The sequence below is a fragment of the Podarcis vaucheri genome (assembly GCF_965113315.1).
Source record: "Podarcis vaucheri genome assembly, chromosome: 3".
Lineage (NCBI taxonomy): Eukaryota > Metazoa > Chordata > Lepidosauria > Squamata > Lacertidae > Podarcis > Podarcis vaucheri.
Genome location: NC_138761.1, coordinates 94174307 through 94189263, shown reverse-complemented (window position 1 = coordinate 94189263; position 14957 = coordinate 94174307). Strand labels below are relative to the sequence as shown.

The window sequence follows — 14957 nt, the reverse complement described above, 5'->3', positions numbered from 1 at the left end:
TCCTTATTATACTTCAAGCATAAGAAAGCAGATTTGGCACTTACATATTATGCAAAATATCTTTTATTAACATATCCATTATTTTTTAAGGAGAACCGTTCCCAACCCTTCCCTTGTCTTCTCTGTGCATTAAAATGCTCAAAATCTGGGTAAAGTGATGCAGATGGCCGCATTATGCACACAGTTGGATTGTTCTGTTGGATGCTAAAGAACAGCGAAAGTGTTTGCCATGTTCTGAAGCCACAATGATCTTGAAAGCAGAGATTAGTCCATTTAAAAGAGGAATTCTAGGGCTTTAATTGTACATTCATTTCTGCCTAGTGATAATACGTTTTGATAGTGCTACAGTTCATCATTGCCTGCATTTTGCAAAATATGTGAAAAGCAATTTCCTTTTTTGAAAGGGTTTTGATTTTTTTTGAGGGGAGTAAAGGATATCTGCTCCCACTATCCAAACTGAATAAAAAGGGTCATATGCAGCTTTCTTTTACATGAGCAGGAGGCAACTGATTTGAAACATAAATGAAATTTCACTCCTAAACTTTATTATCAGGAACAAGTTACCAGCTTGCACACTCTTATCAACTGCATTCAATCGGGTTCTATACTGTAGCTGAAAATGGTGCTCTTGCACAAAGGCTGTGTTTTAGATATCATACTAAGCCATAGTTTAGAATGATAAGAACAAGCCATAGTGAGACTTAGGCTCATATTCTCCCCTCCCCTCCTTCAGTGTGGCCTTCTGGCGGTTCCCTCACTGTGAGAAGTTAGGTTACTGGGAACCAGGCAGAGGGCCTTCTCTGTAGTGGCCCTGGCCCTGTGGAACGCTTTCCCATCAGATGTCAAGGAAATAAACAACCACCTGACTTTTAGAAGACATCTGAAGGCAGCCCTGTTTAGGGAAGTTTTTAATGTTTGATGTTTCATTGTGTTTTTAATATTCTGTTGGGAGCTGCCCAGAGTGGCTAGGGAGACCCAGCCAGGTGGGCAGGGTATAAGTAATTAAATTATTATTATTATGAAGAGAAACTCAGAAGCTTTTGCTTCCAGTTACCACCGAAACCCTAAACTTCATATTATCTGAACTGTGCTTTTTCTATTATTAGCAAACCATCTTCATAAACCATGGTTTCAAACATACAATAGATTAATCACCATTAGTTAAGATAATAACAAGCTGCTACTAATCTAATTAGGAATCTTCTAAACTGCTTCTTGCTGCTGCTCCCTAGAGGAGGAACAGGAAGCACACAAGTGAGAAGTTTATTCGAATTCTTGCTTGAAAAACAAGACAAAGCCTCCTTGGCTATTTGCATAATCCTTTAGCTTCTCAACTAACATTATGGGCTGTTAGGAATCCTCTGTGACTAATCCAAGATAGATGTTTCTGTGTTATTCTGAAAGTCCAACTGAAAAATCATCTTTGAGGGGTCATAGCCGCATAATGAATTGAATGCTATTATTTAGGTTTTCGGAAGGGCTCCTGATCCCTCTGCTAACATAAGGGGAGTGACTTTATCCAATTCCTCCTTCTTCCTGCATCCAATGAAACTCAGTCACCAAGGATCAGGGGACCTCACTCTCACCCAACAGCATGAAAGTTGGTGTGGGGGATTCTTACATTCATGGACAGGTGTAATTGCATACAACCCAATATTCCAGGCATCCAGACTACATAGCATATGATAAAGAATATTTAGAACCAGCAGAAATCTGCAAGAACCTGGAGTTTGGGACATGCCAATACATTACTTCCTTTTACCATATATATATATCCCTGTGATTTAAGTTATTAGCAAATATTCCAATTAAAAAGTTGAACTTCATACATATCCCAGTGAGAAGCAAAGCTTTTGAACACTTCAGATGAAATATCTGAATTTACACAATGCAGCTGTAAACGTGTACTTACCTTGGTGACAGCCTTTGAGGAAAAAGTAATTTCATCTATGAAATTGATAATATCTCCTGGGTGGAGTCTATCAAAGTACTTGGCACAGATATCGTATGAATGCAACCATTCAGCCATGGTTTCTGGAGCTCTTTTAATAAGATGGGGGTCCCCATCCCAGAAGAGTTTTTTGATCCAGATGGCATAGACAGAGCTTGCGGAAAGCATCCTTCCATCTTTTTCTGGGATTTTAGGAGCAAGCTTGGAAATGGATAAAATGTTTTGACTTGTGAGGACAGGATCCAAAGCTTCCAGGGGACTCACATTGTCTTCCGTAAGCTTTTTGTAATTGAGACCTAACAGCGGAAAGAGATGAGCAGAAGTCCTTAAGTTAGATCGTTAAAGCATCGCAACTAGCAAACTCTAATAACATAAGAACCGCTCTAATAACATAAGAATCTATGAGTGACAGAGACCTACTAGCAGTGCAGGAAGATCCCTCCTTCCTAGCACTAACTCCCAGCATCTGGCAATGAAAACCTGTGTTATGCAAGGGCCACTTAAGAACAAAACATGCATTAAAAAGGAGGAGGCAGGAATGCCAAAGACTCACAAGAATCAGCTTGATCACTACCAACATTGCATGGATGCTCCCGTGATCGCTTGCCATTTAGTCTGTTTTAGGTGGATCACAGCAGAAACCTACATACGTTTACACGGAAGTCCCACCATGTTCAATGGGTAAGCATGCACAGGACTGTAGCCTCAGGGTTTTGCTTTTTTGCATATGGTTTGGTTGGAGTTTACGGGGCAAGGAGCGTAAGAGAAGGCAGGGGAATGCTAGCAAAACCATCGATTTGATTCTAGAGCTAGTGAAGGGCAGGTAAGAAATATAACAACTGAATGCTACTCGCATCTAGGTCCCTCCCTACCCCTCCACACTTGCATATATGTAACATGTCCTTACACAGATATGTGTGTGTGTGTGTGTGTGTGTGTGTGTGTGTGTGTGTGTGGCTTCTTCTTTTTTAATGCTGAACTTTCACAAATTCAGAAAATCCCCCAGGTTTTATCCAGAGGAGTTGCCTTAGCAGAAAGTGATTTGCTTGTGCAAAGGATAGCACACAATTTTCTCAAATGCCCCTGCGCTCCTTCATGTCATATCTCATTTTGCTCCAGAAGGTCCACAACTTTCAGGAACAGATTTCTGGAGGGGACAAAGTAGGAGCAATTGGCAAAAACTGGGGGTCCTGATTTGAACGAGAAGAAACCCTCTCCTTTAAGGCAAAGCTGATACAGATTTAGTCTTTATTGGTGTTATCAATTCACAGTTTCCATCCAGGCTACCAATTTACAACTATTTTACGCGCTTCCACAAAGCAAAAGCCTAACATTGTTTTAGATAGCTTCAGTTTTTGTTTTGTACTCATAGTAAGAGAAGAATCTTTGAATCTGTTTTCCTATTTATTTTTTACACATATGTTGTCTAATAGCACACATATGTCAAAATATAAAGCCTAGTTTGACACAAACAATAGCAATAAATGTTTCTTGTTACAAAATTAAGTATTTAAAAAGGAGTCCAACTCCAAAATCTCACCAGATCTATTTCAAAACGACCAACCAGGTAACATATGACGTTTTTGCCTTCATGAGCGCATATTGATACAGTTTCTTAGAATTTTGTCACTCCACTGCCCCATAAATTTGATGCACATTAAAATATACAAAGGAGGCTGACACCTACTTACTAAGTATGATCCATAAACATCTTACAGAAAAGCAAGGGAACGCAAATATTTTTTTCTGGGTAAGTTTGAAATTCATTCCTTTGGTTTATGTAGAGCAAAAGCAAGTCTTAATTCAAGTAATAAAGATATAGCAAGTTTCATGTGTTTGCACATTCCCAAGAAATAAATGTTACAACTGCTATAAAATATCATATTTAGCATATACTAGATGCATGAACACCCATCTGAACGTCACATTTTACTGTTGCAACAGAGCGCCCCTTCCTCTTGCAATGAGGTGAGGACCAACATCACATTTTGCGAATGAGAAAAAAAGGAATGAGCCTAGCAGATACAAATGTAAAAGGCAAAATGTCAACTTTGCGTACCTGGTGCAACTGCCTTGAATTTTTTCAGCAGGCGTATGTGCATTTCAGGCTTGATAGCTAATTTCCCATGTTCAGGACAGGCACAATTTTCAAGGAGTGTGAAATAATACAGCAAACGTTGATGATCTCTGCCTTCAATAGTCGGGTATACATATTTGGCCATATGTTCATGAAAGGCTTCAGGAATTGTGTTCAAAGTCTCAAACAGGCCAAGACTTTGGGCTCGTTCTTCTATAGCAGTTGTGGATAAACTGTGTAGGGAAATGGAACAAATTTGGTCATTGCAAAGAACAGGGGACAAGTTCCTGTGTCTCCCACCTTAAGTCAATAGCTATCATGCAAATTCCACATTCTAACGTTGTAGTAGAGGCTGAGACATCAAGATTATGCTTGGCAGGATTTTCATGAAGGGTGTTACTTTGTACTGCCAGTAAAATTGCAAACTGTTGTCTACAAAGCAAGAGGTACTAAATTATGAACAGGTTTTCCCACTGACAGTTATAACAAGTATTAGTCTTAAGAGTATGTTTTTTAGTGACAAAAGCTCAAGTTTAAGTTGCTTGCTCATAATTACATTTTACCAAATCTCTCATCGAGGTGGGTATTCAAGTTCTTTCCCTGACATGATTTTTTAAGGGGAAAAAATCAAGCTTTCAAGCTAACTCATAATTTGCTGATGTTTTGCAGACTTCTGAAATTATATATCACGCAAACGCATCTTTCGGCACACACCCTTTTAATAGTTACTCTGGCAAGTAAACCACTTTGGAACAAAAGCACTGGGAGAATAAGCACAAAACAGAAAGAGAAATCCAAAATGGAGCAGGAAAACATTCTTTAGAAATATGCATTATGCAAAAACAGAAACAAACAAACAACAACACATTTTCTTAGGTGAATAGTTTTGTGCATCGAAGAACTATAATTTCTCAAAATTAGCAGGGAGTTGATTCCCCCCCCTAACAAATATGGGCTCAGTCATTTGGATGCTTTCACAGTTCCCACTCGGTTGTGTCTCCTTACTCCGCTTTCAGCTATCCTTCCTTAAGCCACCTCCTCCCTCTAGGCTTCATCTGCTGGCTGGCTGCTATCTGCCACCATCCCCTAGGCCCTTGCCACCTCCATCACTATTCTGCGTGTCCCCTGCTTCCTCCTCCTCTTGTGGGGGTGACCACCTGGTACTGCTTCAGCTTCCCTTCCTCACCAACTGCTCCCATCTTTTGTTCCTTAGGTCGCCTGCATTGCCCAATAGGGATTTTGTTTGTGCTACGGGCATAACAGGCTTCTGCTCCAAGGTTTTAAATATCCATCCTATTGTCAATACTTCTGGACAAAGTTTCATTACTGCTGCAAAATTCATTCTAATACCAAGTAAACACATTGGGTGGTTGGTGTGTGTGTGTTTAATTAAACCATGTGGTCACTGGGCAATTTGTTGACTCTGCTAACTTGCCCACGTACTGCTGAAATCTTATTTAATAGGGATAGAATTGGCTGGTGGTGTCAAAAAGGAAATGAAGCCTACATAGCCCAACCAGTTTGTCTGTAGCTTTCTACTCCATGCTTCAAGTGGGACAACAAGACATTTGAAGAGATTTCAGTGAGGTGTAGACCGAGGAAGGACCAATGGAACCTGCTCACGCCCTACTCTTTTTGATGACACCTCTTCTGCCTGGGCTATCAAATAGGTTCCAGTGGAAAAAGGCAGACAGAGGTGCTGAAAAGCTCATAAATCTTGAACATTACATAGACAGGTACTGGATGATGGGTGATGAATATTTTTGCCAAAAGGCAAAACAACAATCAAGGTGGCTTGCAACAGAAGAATAAACTAATACAACCCCATCACAACCCAAAACAAACTATAACACAATGTCTAAGAACACACTAAAATAGATTAGAACAACAGACTAAAACAAAGGTGGTATCAGAAGTTAATCCTCATTCAGGATATCATATATATAGATTGCCAGTTATGCTTTAGCGAAGAGGGACACAAAACACCATCAGATACTGCTTAATACAATCAAGCCTAGCTAAACCCATGTTGATTACCACCAAGCCAATATTCTACTTCAGGGTTTCTCAAATTTGGGTCTCCAGTTGTTTTTGGACTACAATTTCCATAATCCCTGACCACTGGTCCTGCTAGCTAGGGATGGTGGGAGTTGTAGTTCAAAAACAGGTGGAGACCCAAGTTTGGGAAACCTTATCCTAGACTTTTAACCAAATGCTAAATAGCATTTTAGAATTCAACATGGAGAATGCCAGCACCCACTTTTGATGCAAATACATTGTTTTTACCAGCCACTAAATAGTACCTTCTATTCAAGCAATGGCTACAGGTATTTATGATATTCACTGTCAACAACCAAATTCAATACTCAGCTGGCTCACGAGTGTGACTTTGTATTGGCTCGAAGTAGAGAAAATATTTTTAAAACCATGCATAGGCGGTATTTGATGCTACAAAGATGCCATAAGATTAATGCGCAGGCCTCACTGTTAGGCTGGAGGGGTTGCATATATATTGGGATTATGTGCCAGATATGGTGGATTTCTGGTGTTGGTTGCACATTTTGGACTGCAGTACTTCAGGAAACAAGTTTGATCATGAAGGAGATTGCACAATGCACTCCACAATTAGCTTTATTAACGATCTTCAAGGATGAAATAAAGAACCTTCAACACAAATAAATGATCACATTTCTGCTGGTTGCAGCTTGACAACTGATTGCTCAAAACTGGAAAGGTTTGGATAATTTACACTTGACTGTTTGGAAACAGAAGGTTTGGACAATTATTCTTAGGGAAAAGCTCACCAAACAAAAGCACTAAATCGACAGTGACAGAAAATGACTTTATGGAAATGCGGTACGCTTTAATAACATATGGACTTGAAAATGATTTGGGCATTGCATCCTCGGGTAACATATGCCCAACTATGTCAGGGTAGGTTTGGTTAGCCTCTGTATGTTATTTTCATGGTGGGAGGGAAGGATCTATTCATGTCTGCTGTGGGCGTTTTCTATTTTGTTACACTGTTATTTATTTACTTTTGAATTCTGCCTCGGCTAAATCCCGCTTGGGCTCTCAGCACTAATGGTAAGCAAAGTAGAATGAGTTACTGCACTTACCCGCTGTCACTGAAAAGGAATTCCAGATGTGTCATGTAAACTTCCCAGAGCGGGACATTGTACCGTTGTGCTAAGGAAAGAGCTATTCTATACACATTTTCTTCAAGGGTTCTGTTAAGGAGAAACAATAAAATACATTAGGGGGGTGGGGAGAAACCTGTTTGATTAGGCTTCTAGGATATAATCGAAAGGAGAACTGTTTAAGGAAGAAAACTGATCACTTTTCGGCACGTCTTATTTCCCTAAGCAAGGCCCAACAGCAATAATTTCACCATCTTTCATTTCTCCCCAAAGTATAATATATTAGAAAGTGATGAATTCACAGAGAGAGAGGTTTCAAAAACAATAAAAGGGAAAAAGCAACACTCACTTTTCATCAATTTCTTTATTAAGAGTAAAAGAGGCTGTTGTTTGGAACCATAGGGCATTATTTATGTAGTTGAGCATGAAAACTTCATCAGTTTAATACAGAAGAATCATGAAATTGCAACGTGAACTATTAACTGTTATCAAAGTCCCTCCAGGGCATAAACACTCATATTCCTTTCCCCAACTGACAATTTCTCTTACTGAGCATGTGATGTCAAGGAATACCAAGCAACATGGAAGGTATCAAATCTGACCAAGCCCCTAGACAGCCAAGCCTTTTTTCAGTGGGTTTGGTGGCCTTGCTGCTAACCATTTTGTGAATAACTAAAGCTATATCAGAACATTCCCCTGCTCAAAGCTGAAAACAACATGAAAAGGGGCCTTTTCTGTAGTGGCTCCCCATTTGTGGGATGGAGGTTCGACTGGTGCCTTCATTATTCACCTTTAGGCACCAGGCAAGACTGTTCCTCTTTAACCAGGCCTACGGCTGATTCATATTCTACATTCTTTTAAATGTATCTTTTTATCTTCTATTTTATTCTGTTAATTGCCCTGAGATTTTTTGATGAAGGGTGGTATACATGTTTAAATCATCATCATCAAACAAGGAAAACTATCTTTGGACTCTCTACAGTGGAATGTCGGTTTTTGAAAGTAACCTGTTCTGGAAGACCGTTCGACTTCTGAAATGTTCAAAAACTGAAGATCAATGGGCGGTTGGCAAAGTCCATTGAAAAAATGGAAAAACATACAGCAGAAGCTGTTCCACTTCTGAGGTGCATTCGAAAACAGAAGCAATGACTTCCAGGTTTTCGGCGTTCAGGTTCCGAATCATTCATCAATGGAGACATTCAAGAACCGAGGTTCCACTGTATCAGAGTTGTGACCACAAGTAGCTACCTATCTCTGAAAGGCAAACAAAAGCTTCCGGGACTTGAGACGGCAGCACAAGAAAAATAGGTGAGAACAGGAGTAGCCGCCCAGATGTTGTGGACCTACAACTTCCATCACCTCTGATCATTTGCCCTGTTAGTTGGGGGTAGTGGGAACTGCAGTCCTAAGCATCTAGAAGGCACCACTTTGACTAACACTGAATTAAAAAAATGAGTAAGGATTCACAAGCACTGTAGGTTCTGAAACCAGAGCTTAAGGGATGTCAGGAGTTGATTTATCCTGAGCTCCTCCATCCCCCACCCCAACTCACTCTCTGTAAAAACATGTTTTTGCACACAAAGCTCCTGGATACACATGGCAATCCATGCTAAGAAGAAATCACCTAGAGAAGTGGTTTTTACAGCCTCTATAAAATATATTCAGCAGATGAAGACAACACTATGCAAGGCAAGGAAGCAGGAAGCCATGGAATGTGGCAGCTGTTTTCTCAATATTATGATAATATTTATTACTTTTACAACAATTTAAACACTTACAAAAGAAAAAAACAATACATTATAATACAAAAACACTACATAAAAATTAACAAAACAAAACAAAAACACTTTAAAAACACATCAAAAGAAAGAAGAAAAAAGAAAAAACTTCCAATATCTTATCTTTCTTTCCCATATTTCCACGGCCTCCTCACACCTCCCTTTTTTGTATTCCACTTCTATTAATTATTTCAGCAATTCCTTACCATCTTCCCCTGTTTTCTATCCTATAATTATCTTAACACCTTTTAACCTTACTTTCCTTTAATACTCTATTAATCTATTTATACTTAATTCCTTGTAACATTTCTACTGAAGCCATATAATTTCATTCCAACATTCTTCTAACATTCATTAATTTTACAATATTTCTATAAATAGTCTTTAAACTTTTCCCAGTCTTTTTCCACCGACTCTTCTCCCTGGTCTCGGATCTTGCCAGTCTTTTCCGCCAATTCCGTCTAGTCCATCAACTTCATCTGCCATTATCCAACACTTCAGTGCTTTTAAAAGACAGCCATTCTCTCAGCCAGCAAAGAGCAGATGATTCACAACAAAGTTTAGGTGTCTGGCGGGGCAGGTCCACCTCCTTCTTTAGCATCCGTCAATATCTTAAGTTTTACTCGAGGCTTCCTGCCCTGCCAAACCAATCCAGGAACATCCCTCTGCCACCTCCTGAAACAATCCCTCCCATCCAAAACTTGCACTTTTTGACACAAAAGCAACATCCCCGGCAACACAGCAACCCTCATCCCCACCACAACAGCTCGGCCCAACCATAACAACTTCAGATTTGTCCATATTTCCCAATCTGTCAAACTTTCCTTTCCCAGTTCTGGTGGGGTTCTGATCCTCAAATTCATCTGTTTTTCTTTAAGCGTCATCATAGCAAATGTCAGCTTATATTCGTCAAGTTGCTTTTGAATGTATGGGGCTCTCTCACACTCCAATTGTGATGTTTTACATTCAGCAGCAAAGGTTTTCTCCCTGACTTCATCCGCAGTTTGCCGTATTAAAGTAGATTCCTGTGTCAATTCCTGTGTGTTTTCTGTGTTGGTATTCACCTTTTGTCCCAGATTATTTAAACATTCTACAATTAAATCAATTTTATTATTTTCAGCGTCCGCTTTCACATTCATCACTTCTGTTTTCTTGTGAAGCTGTTCCAGCGAGTCATTTATTTTCAATAATGCGACCACTAAGGCCTCTTCTGTTGACATTCCATCTGTTCTTTCCTTTCCATTTGCCATAACATTTAAGAGATTCAAGGTCAATTCCAGAGTCACACAGTTTTTATCTTGCAGCTGGAAACTCCCCTAGCCCAGCTCTTATAAAGTAACCAATTTCAGAAACCTCCACTAGGGGGAAACAGTTTCTATTTATAATAGTCAAGAATGTCACCTTTAAGCGCAACTCGTACAATCCAAAGTTAATTTCAGTTTTCAGTTACTTTATTACTCCTTTTTAGAAGCAGCCGGAGACAGTAGAAACAATATATCTCTCTTATTATGCTAGCTGTCAAGGAACGTTCTAAGTGCTGTCAATGGACATTCCAAAACGTCAGTCCACTAGCAGCCCGTTTCCAGGGTCGGAGTTTCCAACATCGTAATATATCACCAGCTGAACATCACGATATACCGATATATCATGATGTCTGAAATAAGGATGGAGCTACGTAGAGGCATTGGCTGGCTTCATGGGTTTCCCGCATCATGACTTTTTGCTGCTGCCTGCTCTTGTGATTCTCTGCCCCTGCAGGAGGCAATGGGGATCTGAGCCAGCAGAGTTAACAGGAGCTATAGGAATCGAGAGAAGCATTGGCTGGCTTCATGGGTTTCCCCACATTGTAATTTTTGCATAGCACGCATGCAGACATGCGCGCACACACATCTCATGATTCGAGGCCTATTTCCCAGCCAAAAATTATGAAACTGGTATTACTATATGGCCTGTTGTCTTTCTCCATGGATGCTTTTGAATTATGGTGCTGGAGAAGACTCTTGAGAGTCCCATGGACTGCAAGAAGATCAAACCTATCCATTCTTAAGGAAATCAGCCCTGAGTGCTCACTGGAAGGACAGATCCTGGAGCTGAGACTCCAATACTTTGGCCACCTCATGAGAAGAGAAGACTCCCTGGAAAAGACCCTGATGTTGGGAAGGGTGGAGGGCACAAGGAGAAGGGGATGACGGAGGACAAGATGGTTGGACAGAGTTCTCAAAGCTACCAGCATGAGTTTGGCCAAACTGCGGGAGGCAGTGGAAGACAGGAGTGCCTGGCGTGCTCTGGTCCATGGGGTCTCGAAGAGTCGGACACGACTAAACGACTAAACAACAACATTACTATATGGACTTCAAACCAGTTTTGGATGATATAGTGATATATCGCCCAGCCCTAGTGGTCACCCGGCAATGAGATCTGCATGGGATTCCAATTCTGACGACACAATGGGCATTCATTTGGCTATCCAGTTACCATGAGTTAAGGAAGCCCAGTTTTTGCATATTATACATGAAACAATCTCAAGGCAACCTGATGCAAGATGGAGACAGTCACAAGGTATGTTACATGTAGACCCTCAACTTAAAAGTTACATTCTTAAACCCTGGCTTAATTTGAAATGCACAGACATTTCATTTCTCTATGCCTTTCAAGCTACTTGGCTTCTAGTTTAATAAAGAAGCTAAAACCCATGTAGGGAAAGCCACAGGGGGACTGAAACAAACATGTAACAGAATAACCAATATATTCCTACGATATTTCTCTTGTGCCTTACAATTTTAAGCCTCTTGGGAGTCTCTCAATCTTCGTAAAGTGCTACATGCATAAATAACAATATATAAATAATATGAATGATAAGAGACACTCAAGTGAATTTACATTAATAAGACACAAGATACACACACATTTGAAGTGTGGGTGGGGGAACCATTGTGTAGTTCAAAACGTGTTATTGGCCAAGGGGTCTCAAATAATGGAATACTGGCTACTAGAGCCCATGAAAGAGGCTAAAGAGGAACAATACTCTGTTATTTATTTATCCATGCAGCTGGACAAAACATGACTATGGGTGGGGGGTGAGGAATCCCATTAAAAAACAACCTTGCAAACCGAGCATTATGACGAATAAGGCTTTCTAAAGGTCAGTGCCGCTGAAAGTTCACTCTCCCGATTTGCAATTTAAATATGTCACGTTAAAATAAATAAATGGACGAGCAGATTGTACTTACTCAGCCAGACCTAAAATGGTTTCCCTCTTGTACTGACCATCTGCTGTAAACCTCTGCACATCCACCCCTTTGCCGAGGCCTTGAAGAATCTGAGCCTGAGTGAAGTCCAAGAGCCGCTCGTTGTAATACTGCAGGTGTTTAATCAGAGTCGCTATTTCCTCGGGCCAGTCTGCACGGCTGCGCTGGGTAACGTGTTCCGTGACCATCTGAATTAATTCTCTGGGGTCAGCCTGCGGAATCGGTTGAAACAAAACACATGCTGGTATTTGGAATCGTCAAACCAAGCTCATCAAATAAGCTTCATCCTGTGACATTTTCCAGTGGCCTGGTGAAACAATCTGGGAAATATCACCAAGCTTTAGTTCAGGACTTAGGAATTCATACGCACATCATTTCTAGCGAGCGGGGTGTTCCTTCTTTTTTTTTGCCCCACTTTCCACTCCAGCAGGTAGAGATGAAAACCTCCCTCTCTCTACCAGGAATGGAGGAATTTCTGACTCTCCAGATGTTGCTGGACTACAACTACCATAGCCACCACCCACTTGTTTGGTGGTATTTTAGGAGGAGAAGAAGGGTTTGGATTTGATATCCCGCTTTATCACTACCCGAAGGAGTCTCAAAGCGGCTAACATTCTCCTTTCCCTTCCTCCCCCAAAACAAACACTCTGTGAGGTGAGTGGGGCTGAGAGACTTCAGAGAAGTGTGACTAGCCCAAGGTCACCCAGCAGCTGCATGTGGAGGAGCGGGGAAGTGAATCTGGTTCACCGGATTACGAGTCCACTGCTCTTAACCACTACACCACACTGGCTCTCCAAGGTCCAAGGTCCAACATTCACATTACTCCACCGTGATGCAGGCAGAGGCGCCGAGTTCCACGCACCAATGGGGAGGCTCACTGCATTGCATGCACATTGAGAGGAGGCTGTGAGGCCCTACGGGGCCCTCCACCACCATGGGGAGGTCCGGCGGGGTCTGGACCCTCAAGACTGGGGGTCCACCTACTTGGGGGGAATGGCGTATATGTGCTCAAGCCACATGTACACAGAAATGCCCCTCTTTTTAAAGCAGCAGAACAGTAATTCCTAAACTGCGTTGCAGGATACACTACAGTGCTTAGAAGAGGGGGAAGTGACTAAAAGGCTCCTGTGAGGCAAATCTCCATGGAGAGATGATGAACTATTCCTCTGCACGATTTACTGTCCTGCCCTGCCTCTTCTCCCTCTGCCAGAAGTGGCTAATCTTGGTGCATCTCTGCATTGAGAACAATTGGAATTTCCATTCATTCACAGTGCAGGTCTGCCCAGGCAGCTCTTCTCAGGGAGAATATAGCTGACTTTTACTCATGCTAAAAATTGACAAAAGGTCCTGTGCTGCTAGGCAGGTTGGCTGAATGGTGTGGGGCTGGTAGGTGGGTGAGACCCTTGCATGCCCTCCAACATTTCTCCAATAAAAATAAGGACATCCTATTCAATAATAATAATAGTAATAATAATAATAATAATAATAACAATAATAATAATAATAATAATAATTTTACTATTTATACCCCAACCATCCGATTGGGTTGCCCCAGCCACTCTGGGTGGCTTCCAACATGGATAAAAACATAATAAAACATTAAAAAAAAAACCTTCCCTATGCAAGGCTGCCTTCAGATGGCTCAGGGGCTGGATAACTCCACACTCTCCAAAATAGGGACACCCTAAGTGGGACATTCTGGGATCAAATTAGAAACCAGGAAGGCTTCTGTAAATCTGGGACTGTCCCTGGAACATAGGAACACATGGAGAGTCTGCACTTGTGGGCTACAACCAAGCAACAGTCTGCCTTGGGGGCTGAGTCTAGACATGGCAGAGCCCAGGCTTCACTGTGGAAGCCAACCCCATGGCCGCTTGGTGGTTTGGGGGCTTGGCTTGGGAGTGAGAACACCTCTTCCCTTTGGTTTGCTCTTAGGCTATAAAAGAGTGTCTTAGATTGGGCTCTAGGATTCCTTTTACATATGTTAAAAGAAGGCCCTTTTGCGTGTGTAAGCATGTCATGTTTCCAATTTTTAAAAAGTGTGCATCAGCTAGCAGAAGGCGTGGCAAGCCCTGCAGGAGAATATTGGAAGAGTAAACATTTAATCACAAACGGCGTTGCAAGATAACAAGTTTATACAACAGAGGCTAATCAAATCAGGGCACCAATGCAATATCTACTTGCGCTGAAAGATATTTGTCAACATTAACAAACGGCAACATATTTCTTCATTATTAGCAAAAGTAGTTTAAGTGAACATTTGCTTTGCATTGCACATTTTGATAGAAAGTAAAGAGATTAACAGATCCCCAAGGTAACTGTTAAAAATGGAGAGATTGCTAATTTGTGATCAGGTATTCCCTACTTTATATTCTAAATAGATAGGTAAGGAAGAACTCAAATATTAGTGTGCTTCCTTCCACTCCCTCTAAATAATGTCTGGAGGTGTCTTGTTTTTTCTCAGGGGCAACTTGTAACTTAATTGCTTTGAGTTCTGAAAGAATCCATGGTAGGCAATTGAAGAAAAATAAATGGCAAGGACAAGTAAGATACACATATTGCAGCAAGATGGAGAAAGGAAAGTAATTACCTAGCCATGTACTAAATTAGTTCCTTTGGAAATAAGTGCTTTAAAAATTTACTTACTTTGCAACCATATACCTGTCTACTCAGAAGTAAGTTTCATTAGAACAAAATTGCTGCCTTACCCATGGTCTAAACCTCCTACAGGAATAGACTGCGTAATTTTCATTTCTGATTTTT

At 41.0% G+C, this 14957-nt stretch overlaps 1 protein-coding gene across 1 annotated transcript in view; it reads right to left on the bottom strand.

Moving 5' to 3' along the window:
• NBAS (NBAS subunit of NRZ tethering complex) overlaps window positions 1-14957 on the bottom strand; it is a 199559-nt gene that overhangs the window by 38666 nt on the left and 145936 nt on the right. Inside the window, exons 41-44 of the mRNA XM_082218421.1 lie at window positions 12177-12406; window positions 7148-7258; window positions 4011-4261; window positions 1913-2247 (exon numbers count right to left, since the gene is read on the bottom strand). Of these exons, the coding sequence (XP_082074547.1) occupies window positions 1913-2247; window positions 4011-4261; window positions 7148-7258; window positions 12177-12406 (927 nt within the window). The remainder of the gene's footprint in view (window positions 1-1912; window positions 2248-4010; window positions 4262-7147; window positions 7259-12176; window positions 12407-14957) is intronic.